The sequence below is a fragment of the Aspergillus ruber genome (assembly GCF_000600275.1).
Source record: "Aspergillus ruber CBS 135680 unplaced genomic scaffold scaffold00002, whole genome shotgun sequence".
NCBI classification, from domain to species: domain Eukaryota; kingdom Fungi; phylum Ascomycota; class Eurotiomycetes; order Eurotiales; family Aspergillaceae; genus Aspergillus; species Aspergillus ruber.
Genome location: NW_024467298.1, coordinates 733159 through 747690, shown reverse-complemented (window position 1 = coordinate 747690; position 14532 = coordinate 733159). Strand labels below are relative to the sequence as shown.

The 14532-nt window shown below is 49.1% G+C and overlaps 7 protein-coding genes and 1 non-coding gene across 8 annotated transcripts; 4 read left to right on the top strand and 4 right to left on the bottom strand.

Moving 5' to 3' along the window:
- The first annotated feature begins 266 nt into the window (after positions 1-266).
- EURHEDRAFT_470463 (WD repeat protein) lies at positions 267-2265 on the top strand. Its single transcript, XM_040785305.1, has 6 exons — positions 267-928; positions 982-1075; positions 1130-1196; positions 1248-1588; positions 1639-1762; positions 1815-2265. The coding sequence occupies exons 1-6, from the start codon at positions 610-612 to the stop codon at positions 1962-1964; spliced, it is 1095 nt and encodes a 364-aa protein (XP_040642722.1). The 5' UTR covers positions 267-609; the 3' UTR covers positions 1965-2265.
- EURHEDRAFT_124855 (uncharacterized protein) lies at positions 1978-2309 on the bottom strand. Its single transcript, XM_040777722.1, has one exon. It carries the CDS (start codon positions 2262-2264, stop codon positions 2082-2084), a length of 183 nt encoding a protein of 60 aa, XP_040642721.1. The 5' UTR covers positions 2265-2309; the 3' UTR covers positions 1978-2081.
- On the bottom strand, positions 2234-2320 carry EURHEDRAFT_t18. The gene has a single exon. It is a non-coding gene; the product is annotated as a tRNA-Val (tRNA).
- Positions 2321-2471: 151 nt separating this feature from the next.
- Positions 2472-3667, top strand: EURHEDRAFT_408269 (uncharacterized protein; the record flags this gene model as incomplete). Its single annotated transcript, XM_040780787.1, has 1 exon — positions 2472-3667. A coding segment is annotated over exon 1 (737 nt), but the record flags the coding sequence as incomplete, so codon positions are not given.
- Positions 3428-4935, bottom strand: EURHEDRAFT_408268 (tRNA guanylyltransferase). Its single transcript, XM_040780786.1, has 7 exons — positions 4747-4935; positions 4540-4671; positions 4445-4489; positions 4220-4395; positions 4081-4169; positions 3926-4030; positions 3428-3871 (listed from the first exon to the last, which is right to left on the bottom strand). Exons 1-7 carry the CDS (start codon positions 4839-4841, stop codon positions 3641-3643), a joined length of 873 nt encoding a protein of 290 aa, XP_040642719.1. The 5' UTR covers positions 4842-4935; the 3' UTR covers positions 3428-3640.
- Positions 4936-6127: 1192 nt separating this feature from the next.
- Positions 6128-9834, bottom strand: EURHEDRAFT_408265 (Fibronectin type III domain protein). The gene is made up of 3 exons (XM_040780785.1): positions 9582-9834; positions 9321-9514; positions 6128-9252 (listed from the first exon to the last, which is right to left on the bottom strand). The coding sequence occupies exons 1-3, from the start codon at positions 9623-9625 to the stop codon at positions 6326-6328; spliced, it is 3165 nt and encodes a 1054-aa protein (XP_040642718.1). The 5' UTR covers positions 9626-9834; the 3' UTR covers positions 6128-6325.
- A 315-nt stretch (positions 9835-10149) lies between these two features.
- Positions 10150-13250, top strand: EURHEDRAFT_408264 (putative lipin Smp2). Its single transcript, XM_040780784.1, has 5 exons — positions 10150-10572; positions 10636-10706; positions 10767-11049; positions 11108-11957; positions 12013-13250. The coding sequence occupies exons 1-5, from the start codon at positions 10464-10466 to the stop codon at positions 12989-12991; spliced, it is 2292 nt and encodes a 763-aa protein (XP_040642717.1). The 5' UTR covers positions 10150-10463; the 3' UTR covers positions 12992-13250.
- A 534-nt stretch (positions 13251-13784) lies between these two features.
- On the top strand, positions 13785-14297 carry EURHEDRAFT_426192 (putative transcription initiation factor TFIID, 31kD subunit; the record flags this gene model as incomplete). The annotated part of the gene is made up of 1 exon (XM_040783384.1): positions 13785-14297. A coding segment is annotated over one exon (513 nt), but the record flags the coding sequence as incomplete, so codon positions are not given.
- Positions 14298-14532: the final 235 nt, after the last annotated feature.

The window sequence follows — 14532 nt, the reverse complement described above, 5'->3', positions numbered from 1 at the left end:
CGGAGCCGGAGAATCAACTAAATGTCCGACACAAGTCCCAAGCCGAATGTTCTTGTGGTCTATACGTACATAGTAGGCACTTGGTACTGTTTCATGTCAGTCTGTGTTTCTGACCGCTTCTCGATTTCAGCGCATCCCGCGGCCATCGGACAGAGATCAGGCAATAGACATCTGCACCAGCAAAGGGGATCAAAGCCAACAAAGCAAAATGAACAAAGCACAAAGAAATTAAATTGCCAGAATACTTATACATATAGAATAATAGTACTTTTTGAGTAGTTTATACAGAGTACTTGTGCAGTTATACATTCCCTACGCAGCTATGCGGTGGGCGTCTCCGTTCAGCCACACAGCAAGAGATTTCTTGGCATTCCATTTTCAGAAAGTCAGTCAAGACTTTGCGGTTGTCTAATGTCGAGCTCTTCCAGCACAAAACATCGACAATCTTCTCCAGGAATACCAGGTTGGGCGTTGGACAGACATACAGAATCGGATTCAACCCTTCGTCTAGCCTAATTGAAGGATTCCATACGAATCAGCCACAAGGGTACATACATCATCCTTTGTACGAAATACTCGTAATATAAACCAATCAATCAACGGCCCAATATGCACACTCTGAATGCCGCCGCCTCATCTTCCCTATCCCTCCCCGCAGAAAACTACATCTACACCATCACTGCCGCATCACCAGGATCAACCTTCGCGGCCATTTCCTCCGATGACTCGCTACGCGTGTTCGATGCAGCAAACATACGGCGTGTCTCTGTTATTGCGCCAACGACTCATGCTGATGGGGTGACTGCGTTGGAGCCGTATGGCCAGAGGCAAGGTCAGCAGTTGTTGGTTACGGGTGGGAGAGATGGGAAGGCGAAGGTGTGGGATTTGAGGAGTGGGAAGGGGAATGCGGTTGTTGAGATGGAGACTGGTTAGTTCTACTTCCTTTGGCTGTCATGGTACATATGGATGCTAACTATGTAGACAAACCTGTGTTGTCGGTGGCTTGCAACGCTGGCATTAACACCGTGGTTGCTGGGACAGAATTGGCTTCTCACCAGGCAACTGTTGCGTTCTGGTAGGTCTCCACATAATGTCTGTTATGACTATGAGCTGCTAACTGACGCAACAGGGATATCAGATCACCGGGCGTGCCTCGACTTCAGTATGTCGAAAGCCACAATGACGACGTCACTGAGGTACATCCATTCTATACCCCATTCAAAAAATAACAAATGCTGATGATACAGCTTCAATTCCACCCAACCCACAACAATCTCTTCCTCTCCGGAAGCACAGACGGCCTCGTCAATGTCTACGACACAACCATTGCCGACGAAGACGACGCTCTCGTCCAAGTGATCAACCACGGCTCCGTCCACCACGCAGGATTCCTCAATGAAAGGGCCATCTACGCTCTGAGTCATGACGAGGTTTTCTCCGTTCATCCCGCTACGAACCCAGATGAGCAGGCCCAGGATCCTGAGCCGGTGCAGTTTGGGGATGTTAGAGAGCCTCTCGGCTGCGAGTATGTCGCGCAGCTGTGTATGGGTAATCAGGGACAGCCGCATCTTGCGGTTGGTAATAAGGCGTATGTAAAATCCCTGTTGACCTTAATTTATCGGTGCTAACTCTGTTTAGTGAGAACCGACTTGATCTAGTTCCCCTCACCTCTGATCCATGGCATTTCGACCAGAACAACCTCTGGCGTCTCCCAGGCGCGCATGGCGAGGAGGTCGTCCGTTCTGTATATTTGGACGAGCAGGTACGTACCATCCAATGGTTAAATTCTGTCCTACTCACTAGCAACTCTACAGACGCAAACCGTCTTCACAGGCGGCGAAGACGGCCTCGTACGCGCTTGGAAGCCCACTGATGGTCAGGAAGCGCAGGGTTCTGGTTCCTCGATCAAGCCGTCGCGACCTAAGGAGAAGGCTAAGACGAAGGATAGGTTTAAGCCATATTAAAGTAGGATTCGATTGTATGGTTTACTTGTGTATAAAGTAGTTGGTACTGGGTGTATATGACTCAAAATATATCATGACTTTCGTTTGCCCAGAAAAACAAACCGTACGTATTTCTCTTTACGCGGCCACCGCAGAATCAATAATGGATATAACGTACAAACAAAATAGAAACTTGAAATAAATAAAAAAGGAACACAAATGTCCAATGTTGACCAAAACCACTAAACCAAGCACCGCCAGGGGCGAAAAAAAATAAAGACAAAAAAAATTAGTCGCGCCCGGGATCGAACCGGGAACCATCTCGGATCAAAGTTCAAGTTGTGAACGAGATATCATAACCATTAGACCACGCGACTTCTTGTTATATTTTACTGCTTACCAGTAAGTTATAGCCGCTTTTTTAAAAAGATAAGGGAACCGAAATTTTTTCTTGAACTTTGATTCTGATCTCCGATAATCAAGAACGGACTTCTCAGTCTCCATTTTTTTTTTTTTTTTTTCATTGTTGTGTTGGTGTGGCATAATATTTGTCAATTCATTCTTGTCGTTGGTCTTTTCTTTCGCGCATTCTTGGTTATTCTTATGTATTGAACTGCAATGACCGATTCGATATCTTAATCAATACTCAATTCCTCAACTCAACTCGCGACCACAACCACCTATACCACCCACACCACCCAACCCAACCTACACCATCAATACCTCAAACGATGGACGCACAAGCCTACCTCCTCCGCCATGGCTGGGCTGGCCCCGGAAACCCCCTAAACCCCTCCCGCCGCCTCGGCCCCCACGCCGGCTTGGGCCTTAGCAAACCGATCCTCGTCGCGCGCCGTTCAGGCAACGAAGGCGTGGGCAAGAAAACAACCAAAGACCCGACGAATCAATGGTGGCTGCGCGGGTTCGAGGATGCGCTTAAGGGTGTGGGACAGGAGGATGGGGTTGGGGATGGGGGGAGGAAGCCGAATGCGTTGACGAGTGAGTTGTATCGGTTTTTTGTGAGGGGGGAGGGGATGGCGGGGACTATTGGGGGGAGTAAGGAGGAGGTGAATGGGAAGGGGGAGAAGAAGGAAAAGAGGAAGAGGGGGGATGATGATGACAATGAGAAGAAGGCATCGCGGACGGAAGAGAAGAGCAAGAAGCGAAAGACGGATGAGTCTTCGGAACGCAAAGAGAGCAAGGAAGAGCGGCGACGGAGGAAGGAGGAGAAAAAACTGAAGAAGGAAGCGAAGGAGAATAAGAAGGCCGAGAAAGCGGCTGCTAAGGAAGAGAAGAAGGCGAAGAAAGCGAAGAAATCGAAGCAAGAATCAAACCCCGAAGACGACTATCCCACACCCACATCAACCGAAGATTCCAGCGGCCAAGATGAGTCAGTTGAACTGGAAGAACCTTCGAAAAAGGAGAAAAGTGATAAGAAGGATAAAAAGGAAAAAAAGGACAAGAGTAAGAAATCAAAGCCCGAGTTGACGACATCCGACGAAAACGCAACGCACAAGTCGAAAAAGGGGAAAAAGGAAAAGAAGGAGAAGAAGGAGAAGAAAAAGTCTGCTAAAGAATGAATTTCTTGCCATTATAGACCTTCATAGATACCCATTCGGCGCTGTATAGAAGTTTCAAGCCGGTCATTGTATCCTCATCGCATTCCAACATCAAAAGCATGCATTAATCATGACACATCAAACATCAGCCTCTTCTGGCAGTTTACCTGGCTTATTCGAAAGAATCCAGGGCCTCCTCTCCCAGAAGTCGTCCTTGATTATGTCAACATGTTCAACAACCACCTGTGCCTTTCGACGTAGCTTACGCAATTTGTCTTGTTGAGACTTGGATGGCTGTTTCTCTGAGATGGGCGTGCCTTCATCTTCGTAGCTCGAGGCTGACTTTGCCTTTGGCTCTTCTAATTGGTACTATAACGGTATTAGGAAACGGGGCTGTATACGGAGACAACATATGGCTCTTACCTGGCGATATACCACACTCCCTTTCTTGTATATATCATCCTCATTGTTATAATTGATTCCGTATCTCGAGAAGAGAATCTCATTCTTGTCCGCCGATACCGTCCCCTAGTTTGTTAGCGGACAACGCCTAGGACTTCAGAGTTCATATCACTCACCTTGAGTTCCAGCTCTGCATCTGTGTTGTTTATCCCGCCTTGTTGCACCATGGCCCAAAAGGTCGTGTTATAGAGGTTATTAACGTGGCCTACCAAGTGCATTAGCTTAAATTCTCAGAGGAGGAAAAGAAAAACTCACAATCAACCTGTCTCCAGCTCATATAATCCCGCAGAATTCCAGCATTGGGATAGATGACTGCCCGTCCATCAAACGATGGCAAATACGGCGGCTGCAATGGCGCATCAGGAAAGTACGTGCTCCATAGATAAATGTAGTGAGCTGTAAAGGTCGACACGATAGTTGTCACGAGTTTTCTGTCTCGTTAGTATTCGAGGATTTCGTCGTTTTCTCTGGGCGACTCACCCATTCCTCCGCTCGAATAACTGACAGCTTGGGTGGAAGACGAAACTAGACTCAATCAGTCTCGACCAGAAATAAATAGAATAAAAGGAAAATACCTATATTCGTCACTAACACCATATGCCACACACAGATCCGGAAGCTCTTTCATGACCTCAACGGCAGCGGCGTTCATCAGATCCAGCGCACGGCGGTCATTAGGTTTCACGAAGCTATATCGACCAGAGAGCCTGATATACTCAGTTCAGTTTGGCTTCCTCGATATCAAATATTTTTTTTAACGTATATAGTGGATGGAGACTGACTTGTGAAATCCTCGGCCGTCAATACGGACCACAATCCAGGTATTGGGGAGCAGCACATCGGGCTGCTCGAAGGTTTTGACGTATTCGAATCTCATCAAAGTTAGTCCATGTCTTCATAGAGTAGTTAAATGAATTTATGTATATATATACCTTGAGTTTGCCATGTTATTTACTATGCGCCCACCAAAGTGACGGAGGTAGGATTCAGGTTCAGTGTGCGGGAAGTGGAGATAAAAACTGAAGATATCTAACAACTACATACATACATTTCGGTAGCCCTATGCAACTGGATTTGATGCCATCACGGAAATAGACACATAAAATACGCAGTAGATTCCCCCACGCTTTCTCTTGTATAATTCAGGTGTTACTCTGTTATTCCCTATGTCCTGCCAGCTTTGGCGTGCACATATGGTCAATTAAACTGCCCCTACGGTTGGTACAGTGGAGCAATGGAACATATCGATCGACCTTTACCCCTCTAATCTCAACTCTGATCTCAAAGTGATCCCATCATCTCTGCCAACTGTTTATCAAGCAAGAAGATAGGACTTCTCATCGGTAAGCTTGTTGTGCCCTATCTTCATGACACAACCCGCATCCGTTTTGTCGCCTTGTGGAGGGAAAACAGACGTGGCATTCCAAGGCTCACGAATAACCGGGGCACATGGATTCATTAATGCCTGATTTGAGGAGATATGCAGTGTGACGCCATAAATAACTCGAACGGCGAATCCATATTAAAACACCTTGGTCCTCCCCTTCTCTCTCATGAGCAAGAATACGTAGCAACCATGTCCTCTAAACTCGAAACCGGATTATACATCATCAGCCATCTGGCTTCAGACAATCGCTTCCACAATTCAGCTATAGATGGTGATGGCCAAATTGCCATCGTCGGCGCGTGAGTTTCTTTTCTGTGCAAGTCCTTGAGACTCCGACATGAAGAATTTGTCATTCGCAGCGAACCCAAAGAGGACTCCTTCTAGACATGGAATGTTTCCCATGAAATTGGTGATGCGTACTTTATCGAATGCGGACTCACGTTCGAATTCCTTTCTTGGAAGACAATCTGTGTATGTACGAGTCAATTTAGTTGTCATGTAGGTTACTAACTTCTATGGATCATAGGGGGATGGCGATACACTCATTGCAAATGTCGGTTTCACACCGTGCCATATGAAGCAGGAGGCTGGGACCTCGCTTTATCGGTACGTTGGAAACTAGCGTATAGTTCTATGTTTCAATTGCTGAATTGAACAGGACCTGTCTCTTTAGCAAAGACTACTACCTTGACCTACCGGAAGACGAACCGGGTACTAAATGTGAATTTAAGGAGAGCGGAAAGCAGACATGGGCGTTTACGTGAGGCAGCTGACAAAGGCAGTGAACCATGTTGATTTGCTAATATAAATTCGATAGGATGATTGATATCTGACTATCCATGCCGCCAGACGGCGCGATGAGATGAATAAACAATATGCATCATATGATACAATACTGACATTGACCTATAATCGAAGTGATGATACTTGAACAGAGAAAGAAAAATATAAAATGAATGCCGCTAATAAGTTGATTATGTTGCCGTACTCTCAACAGGGGTCTCTTCATCCCCGGCTTCGCTGGCTCGCTCACTTGCCTCGCTCGCAGCCTTATCGGACTTCTTGGACTTGCGACTAAAGATGTTAAGGCTTCGAGTTGATTTGTCCGCCGAAGGAACACTGGAAGCGGTGCTATCTACACTCTTTCCAAGTTGGGCTTCACTAGCGCGATCCTCATCAATATCGCCCTGCGAGGAATCACCCTTCCTGGAAAAGAGACCGGACCGATCCTTCCACGAGCTGAACTTGCTAGAACTGCCCTTGCGAGTGAGCTTTCGAATAAACGACTCCTTTGAAGCACCATTGTCGAGAGAGGTGCTCGACGGTACCCTATCCAGGGATTCGTAAGAATCAGTGAAGATAGACAATGATCGAGAATCCCGGGAGACCCGTGATTCAGACGGCGACCCATCGTCCATGTGGAAGCCAAATGTTTCATTCGTATCTTCCTCTTTTTGATCCTTGCCCGAATCCTCGCTAAAGATGGTCGTGAATGAAGGTGCCGTAGGGTTCAGCTTGGGCGTTGCTGGTCGATGGGATGATGAAGGACGAGTTCCGATGGGAGCCTGCAGAGGACGGCTCTGCCTCTCAAAGGAAGAATCCTGGAGGAAATCCGGTTCTCCGCTTAGACTCAGAGGTAAGTGTCCGGAGGAACCATACGATGGTCGACGTGTAAGACCTCTAGACCAGGTGGATGGCGAAGCCCAATCAAATCCTAGTGGACTCCGATGGTCTGGCTTATCTGCCGATGGCCAGCCAAAATGCCGGTTATCTGTCGAGGGATGAGGTAATTGGTTGTCAAACGAGAAAGTAGAAGAGGGCCTTGGTGACAACGAGCCGCGCCGGACGGTACCCAGAATTGATGACGGGTCAATCGGATCATGTCTAGGGCTGAATTGGTTATACCCGGTACTCAGATCTGAGTTCTCTCCATGCTTGGATGCACCATGACCAAAGCCAAACCGACTAGAGGAAAAGATGTTGGAAAAAGCAGCCCGCCGCGAAGGTGCCTGATCTGAAGAACTATCGGCAGTCACGCTAGTTGTGCTGCTTCTGGGAAACAAGGATATCGGGTTTGGCCAATTGCCTGTATGACTTAACCGGCGACGTCTAGAACCTATAGGATCCATATCGTCCATGTTTCGTGGATAAGACTGACTTTGGCCTGGCTTCAGGGTGCCTAGCATAGGCGGTTCGTCGGCAAGAGTTTTCCCGCGAGGTCGATGAAAGCCGAAAAGACCAGAAAGTCTTCGTGACGCACTTTTCGGAGCATCCTCCGCAACCCCCAAAGAAACTTGCTGCGAATCACTTTCCTGTTGGTTGTGGTTCTCATGTGGGCTGGCAAAAAGGCTCCCAGGCTGACTTCCCGAAGAGCCCGGGGACGGAGGTCCATGGGGAAAAGGTTCAAGCTGCGGATTGGGTTCAAGGTTTGGAAATCGTGAGCGAACAGCGGGATGCGGAAGTTCTGGAGATTCCATTTCATCTCCCAGAAGGTCGGAGGGAAGTAGGGAATCCGCGCGGGGACTCATTTGGGGGTTATTGAAAGACATATCTAGGTCGCTGCGCAACGCCTCTGGCATATCCGATACACCGGATAAAGCCATCCCATTGTTGACATTAAAAAACGCTGAGCTTGGACCGAAAGTCGGTGAACTAGTGGAGGGAGGATTGTAGTTGATGAAGGAAGGGTCAATCCCGGCGAAGTTGATGGGCGAGGAAACGTTACTTGCCAGCGAACCCCGGTGATGACGAGGACGAATGGTCGCTGCGTTCGACAAATCCAGATCCAGAGCTGGCAGGGAAAATGGACCAGTACTGCCGGGACGCTGACTTGCAAGCCATTTCAGACGCTCTTGTGCATCTTGGTAATTCTGCTGGGTCTGAGCATGGAGGGCAACAAGAGCAGCATAATGCGACTGCAAGTTACCCAACTTGATTTCCCATTGGCGCGCTCGTTCGTTGTCAATTCGATCCAATTCCTTGCGATCCTCATTGTCGCCTCCCTGGTGTCCTTTCCTATCCTCCTCCAACTTCTTGACGCGTCCGCCTTTGTCCTGAATATCATCGTCGATGCCCTTCATCTCAGATTGTTCCTTGGCAATCTTCTCTCTGACTTCATTCGTGCGTCTTTTTCTCTGTTCCTCCAGACGGGATTTTTCTTCCTTCATATGCGCAGCATCGCTCGTCATCTTCGCAATCTGCTCCTGCCATCGAATAATGTCGTTTTTTCGTTTTTGACGCTCTGCTTCCTTCTGCTGCAAAAGTCGTTCCCGTTTGGACTTTTCACCCTGCGCGGTGCGATTGACACTTTCCAACTTGTAAACATGTTTCCTGAGCTCGTTGCTGGCTTCATCCTTTTCCTTCACGCGCCTCCTCATATCATCGCGCTGCCTTTCAAGGTCTTTCAACAATGTGATGTGCTCCTCTTCCTCTTCAGCCACTGTTTTATCCACATTCTCATTTTCATGCTGCAGAGATTTCAATCGATCAGCAAGCTGCTCGAGGGTCTCGTCTCGGTCGTCCTGTGTCGTGCTCTTTTGTACTTCCTCCGATTGTCCTTGTGAAACATCCACTCCGCTTACCATGGGAGACTGTTTTCGCCCAACCTGGGGTCGTTTGGATTGTAGTAGGCCTCCCCCGCTGTGTTCACGGGACATCACGGGAGCGGACGGAGCTGCAAAGCCAGTGGTCGACCGGGGAATCGAAGCGCGAATGGTAGGACTTTCAATCGCATCATTTTCGTCGGACTGCGACAAGGTCGCCGAACTCGTTCGCACATGAAGGATAGCACTCGGGGTTTGGAAATTCGCTGCGCTGACCGAAAGAACACAGATGTGGTAGATGGTCCCTGGGACCAAGTTCAAAATTTCGACTGCCGTCTCCGCCCGTTTGGTTTCGCCCACTAATTGAATCAGTTCCCAATTCTTGTCCCGCACGAGGGGGGGGAGGGTGGGGGAAATCGGAAAGTACCTTTACTACCGTTCAATTGGATGATGTGTTTGTGAATGGAATTATGGAAGTCCGGTTGTTTCCAAGCAATGTGAATCTCATGAGTAGTAATGTCTTCGAGAGTGAGATCTGGTGGTGGAGGGATATCCAAACCAAGCTTTTCCACTAGAACTTCATTCGAAGTCTGGCAAACCTGCCAGGCGCGGTACAACAGCCTTAGGAGTCAGCGTCTGTGGGCCACTGAAGCGACCGGAGGAAATCAAATAGGACAGAGGGGCTCACCAGATCAAAGCCCATAATATAGTCACTGCCAGGAAAAGAGCCATGACGCCTCGGACCCTCACTCGCGGAACCACACTAGGGTAGGCGTCAAAGGTGAGGTGCAACGGCTCATACATCCCCGCGTCGAATCTCCATGGACGCGGCGGGTATGGACAAGAGAGACACCGATTCGAGTAAGTCGTAAAAGTCGAGGGCCGAAAAAGCTTGTTCATTCCCCGAATGAGGAAAAGAGCGAGAGGAGGCGAAAGAGACGGAGAGAGAAAGCGGGAAAGAACGAAGAGCCTTGGGGAGACCCTCCTCGGGCCGTCTCCGCCGAGAAGCGCGCCTTATTGGTTACATAAGATATCAGTCATCCCTCTAACACTTGGCACTCATTCTTGGCACTTCCCAATCCATAATATTTCCAAAAGCGGAAGGCACCTCAAGCGGAAACCCGCTAATCCACATGCGGAATAGCGTGAGTCCCTCTGCCGGACAAAGAGCCGAGGCATAAAAGAATCTAGCCCAATCGGGAGAGCAGGTGACCGCTGTTGGTTTGTTGAGCGCATCGCATCTCCCAACGGTCGTCTCACCACCACCACATCTCCGCGTTTGTCTATCTTTCTTTAGTCGCATCTCTTACTCTGTATGGGTACTTCTTTCACTCACTCTGCATTTTCTGCCATTCATTTGCTGTTTCTGGTCTGTGGTATGTGGCAGCTGGAGTTCCTTGTCACTCATCATTGTCACATGGGCCTTATGTAGGCGGCGTCTTTTTCCCGAATCAGCTCCCCTCTTACCTCTTGAGATTTCCTCTTTATCCACACCTTTTTTATTTTATTTTTTTTCATTTGCAACGTTATATCGACTCTCTGCGTGAATCCCTCGACTTGACCCGGCGCGATGCAGTACGTGCGGAGTATCAGCGGTTCCGTCTCGAAGACATGGAATTCCATTAATCCGGCGACTCTCAGCGGAGCCATTGATGTGATTGTGATTGAACAAGAAGATGGTTAGGATACGCTTCATTATTGCTGTGGATTTGTCTCTGCTAATACTCGGGGTACGTGGTTAGGAACTCTTGCCTGTTCGCCATTTCATGTCCGATTTGGGAAATTTTCCCTCCTCCGCCCCTATGAGAAAAAGGTACATCCATCCCAACCATACAGCGAATCCCATCCAGCGTGTGACTGAACTGGGCCACAGGTCGAATTTACGGTAAATGGGGAAAAGCAACCATATTCCATGAAGCTGGGTGAAGGGGGAGAAGCGTTCTTTGTATTCGAGACATCAGATGATATTCCGGATTCACTACAAACGTCACCAGTGGTATCGCCAGCGGGTAGTCCGAGGTCTCAGAGTGAGAGTGAGCTATCAAGCTCACTCCAAGAACCAGATTATCTGGACTTGGATGTCTCACCCGACGCAAGTGAATCGAAGCCTACGGACATTCCCCTGTCGAGAAATGCCCGGGCCTCGACTGATCTGGGTATGGATGACTCCTGGATGATCTTTTTATTTGCATAATTTACTGACATGAATCACAGGGGCGATCGCACCCCTGTCACGGTCACTAGATGCGCCCGAACTTGGCATGCCTCATCTTGGTCCGCTCGAGTTGGAATCGGGAAAGTTTAATCATTTTGACTCAGAGCCTCCGTTGGAAGACGATTTTGAAGTGCGTTCAGCAAGCTCCCAGGTATCAGATGCCGATCCAGTCCATATCGCACGTTCCCAAAGCCCGCCCCCACCGACAGCAGAGGAAGCTATGTCGCGTGCGATTTCCCTGTCGAAAAAATTATCGGGGTCTAACATCCCATCGCACGTCACTGATACCGGAGATCTTATGCTCGATATGACCGGCTATAAAAGCAATGATGAGGACGCTTTGCGCGCGGAAGTTATTGCACGCAAAATATTATCCGAAGAATTGGAAGGCTGCTACGATATTGGATCTCTGATTGGTGCTGATGAACATGGGAATTTGTGGATCTACAGTAGTGAGGAGGCCAAAGAGGCGGCCAATCGTCGAGCAACCTTTAATGCGATGAGACCCAACTCAGCCATGAGCGAGAACGCTGTTACGGATTCCGGGTATCATAGTGATGGTGACCAGCATATTCCTGAATCGTTGCTCACCCGGCATACCCGTGCGAAATCCGACGTTCAACCTGGAGTGCCGACTGCATTGACACAGGAGGCTCTGTCGGGAGATGCAAACCGCAACTATGCAAAGACTCTCCGTCTCACAAGCGACCAACTCAAAGCTTTGAACCTGAAACCAGGACCCAATCCGATGTCGTTCAGTGTCAATAAGGCTACGTGCACCGCAACCATGTATTTGTGGAGTGGGAACACGCCAATTGTGATTTCAGATATTGATGGGACCATTACCAAGTGAGTCATCGCTGGATTCATTCGCATGTATATATTTCTAACTATGAATCTGTAGGTCTGATGCTTTGGGCCATGTCCTGAACATGATTGGCCGCGATTGGACGCATGCCGGTGTGGCCAAGTTATACACAGATATCGTCAACAATGGATACAATATCATGTACCTTACCAGTCGGTCTGTCGGCCAGGCTGACACCACGCGGGCATATATTTATGGAGTCAACCAGGACGGATATCGATTGCCCAAGGGCCCTACCATCATGAGTCCTGATCGGACGCTTGCCGCCCTACGACGTGAGGTTTACCTGAGGAAGCCAGAAGTGTTCAAGATGGCATGCCTGCGGGATATCCTTGGTCTCTTTAATGGAAAAGAGAACCCGTTCTACGCAGGATTCGGCAACCGACTCACGGACGCCTTGAGTTATCGGTCGGTAAACATACCATCGAGTCGGATTTTCACAATCAACTCGAATGCAGAGGTGTCTCTGGACCTTCTCAGCCTCAACCAGTACAAGAGTAGCTACGTTACAATGCGCGAGCTATTGGATCACTTCTTCCCACCGGTTAGTCTTCTTGTACAAGCCGGAGGTGAGGATTTCACCGATTTCACATACTGGAGAGACTTGCCGCCAGACCTCGACGACTTTTCAAGCACGGATAGCGAAGATGAAGAACAAGAGGATGAAGAACAAGAGGAAGATGAGGAAGAACACGAGGAAGAAGAAATGGACGAGGAAGAGGACGACGAAGAGGCAGATGAGGAGGACGAAGGCGATGACTACGAGCTCAGCGGTGATGAAGGAAGTGAAGTGTTTGACGACGACGAGCCCGTCGAGGAAGATCTCGGTACCAGCTACGTTTCTCAAGCCTCGGCAGACCAGCCCCCTCCGGATCCGAGTATCGATGGCGTTGATTTGGAAGACGATAAAGAAATCGAGGGGGGCGACAAATTTGAACCACCCGAGGCGACTCCAAAGCTCGTGAAATCGAGACATTCGATACCATTGTCCGATCCTTCTTCCCCTTCGAGGTGACGAAATGCATCTGATTCTATTGCTATCGAGTTCGTCGTACCAGACCAGGCTGCATTTGCATTATCCATGACATACTGACTTTATTATGCATCATACCGGAGTTTACTGGACAGCATTACATTCATACACATTGCTTTTTGGCAGGACGTTTGGCGCGATCTCTTTTGTATGGGGATAGTTTAGAAATTTTGGTTTATCCGTCGTTACTTTGTTGATTGCACATAGCCTTGGACAGTCTTTTGAATAACATTGTTTGTATGTTCGTTTCCTTCTAGTGCCAGTTCAGTTGAACGTAGTCTACGGGTATACAGGATTACCCGTTCCGGATTAGCGCCTCGGAGCTCGATCTTCAGATTCGTCCATCACAGTTCACGTCAACTCATCACTCCACCCACGCCTTCTAACTGCATTACTATTTTATTGTTTTAGAGGTTTATTGTATTCGCGGGTACCTTTTTGCGTCTACCAATGCCAACGTTATAATCAACTCGATTGGTCTAGATTGGTCATTCTACGTCGTTAAAGACTCCAACCTCACCTCAACCTACTACTCCCCTTCGAGCCAACGACGGACAGTTACTTGAAGAAAATGGCATCACCAAATCAAACATCACAACCTACTCAACCGCTCTCCCCTCCAACAACTGACCAAACCTCCAACAACGCCAACACTACCACCAATGTGAACAACAACAACACCTCGTCGCAAACCCCCAGCGCCAACCAAACCACAACCGCACCAACATCAGCATCCGCTCCCCAACCAACCCAAATCCCCGCAACCTCCTTAAGAGATTCCGGTAAGACGCGCCGCCCCCGCGATGTCCGCCTAATCCACATGCTCCTCGCCTCCCTCGGCGTAACAGCCTACCAAGAACGCGTCCCCCTTCAACTCCTCGACTTCGCCTACCGCTATACCTCCAACGTCCTAACTGACGCCGTACATCTCGCGACTGAGGGGTATGCGGCCGCAGCTGGTGAATCGGGAACGAGTGGTGGCCGTGGCGGCGGCGGGGGTGGAGGAGGTGGAGGAGCGCACGATGTGAACACGGTTAGTTTGTCGGCGATGCGGCTGAGTATTGCGTCGAGGTTGCATTATCAGTTTCAGACGGGGCTGCCGAAGGAGTTTCTTATGGATGTTGCGACGGAGAGGAATCGGGTTGCGTTGCCCGGGGCTTCGAGGGGGTTTGATGTTGCGGGTAATGCGAATCGGGCGCCGCAGGCGCATCAGGGATTGGTAATTGGGGGGATGAGGTTGCCGCCGGAGAGGTTTTGTTTAACGGGGGTTGGGTGGGACATGAACGAGGAGTGGGAGAGTGAGGGTGAGGAGGAGATTCAGGAGCCAGCGGATAGAGAGGGAGAAGGGGAGGGAAATGATGAAGGGAATGGCGATGATGATGAGGATGGGAAGATGGAGGATATTTTCGGAGAGGATACTGCTATGGGCGAGGGAGAGGGGGATGAAGATGGAGACAAGGCGATGGCGGATGTCTGATTAGCAATTACACTTGATTACGGAGTTAGGCGCCTAGCTGGGATTA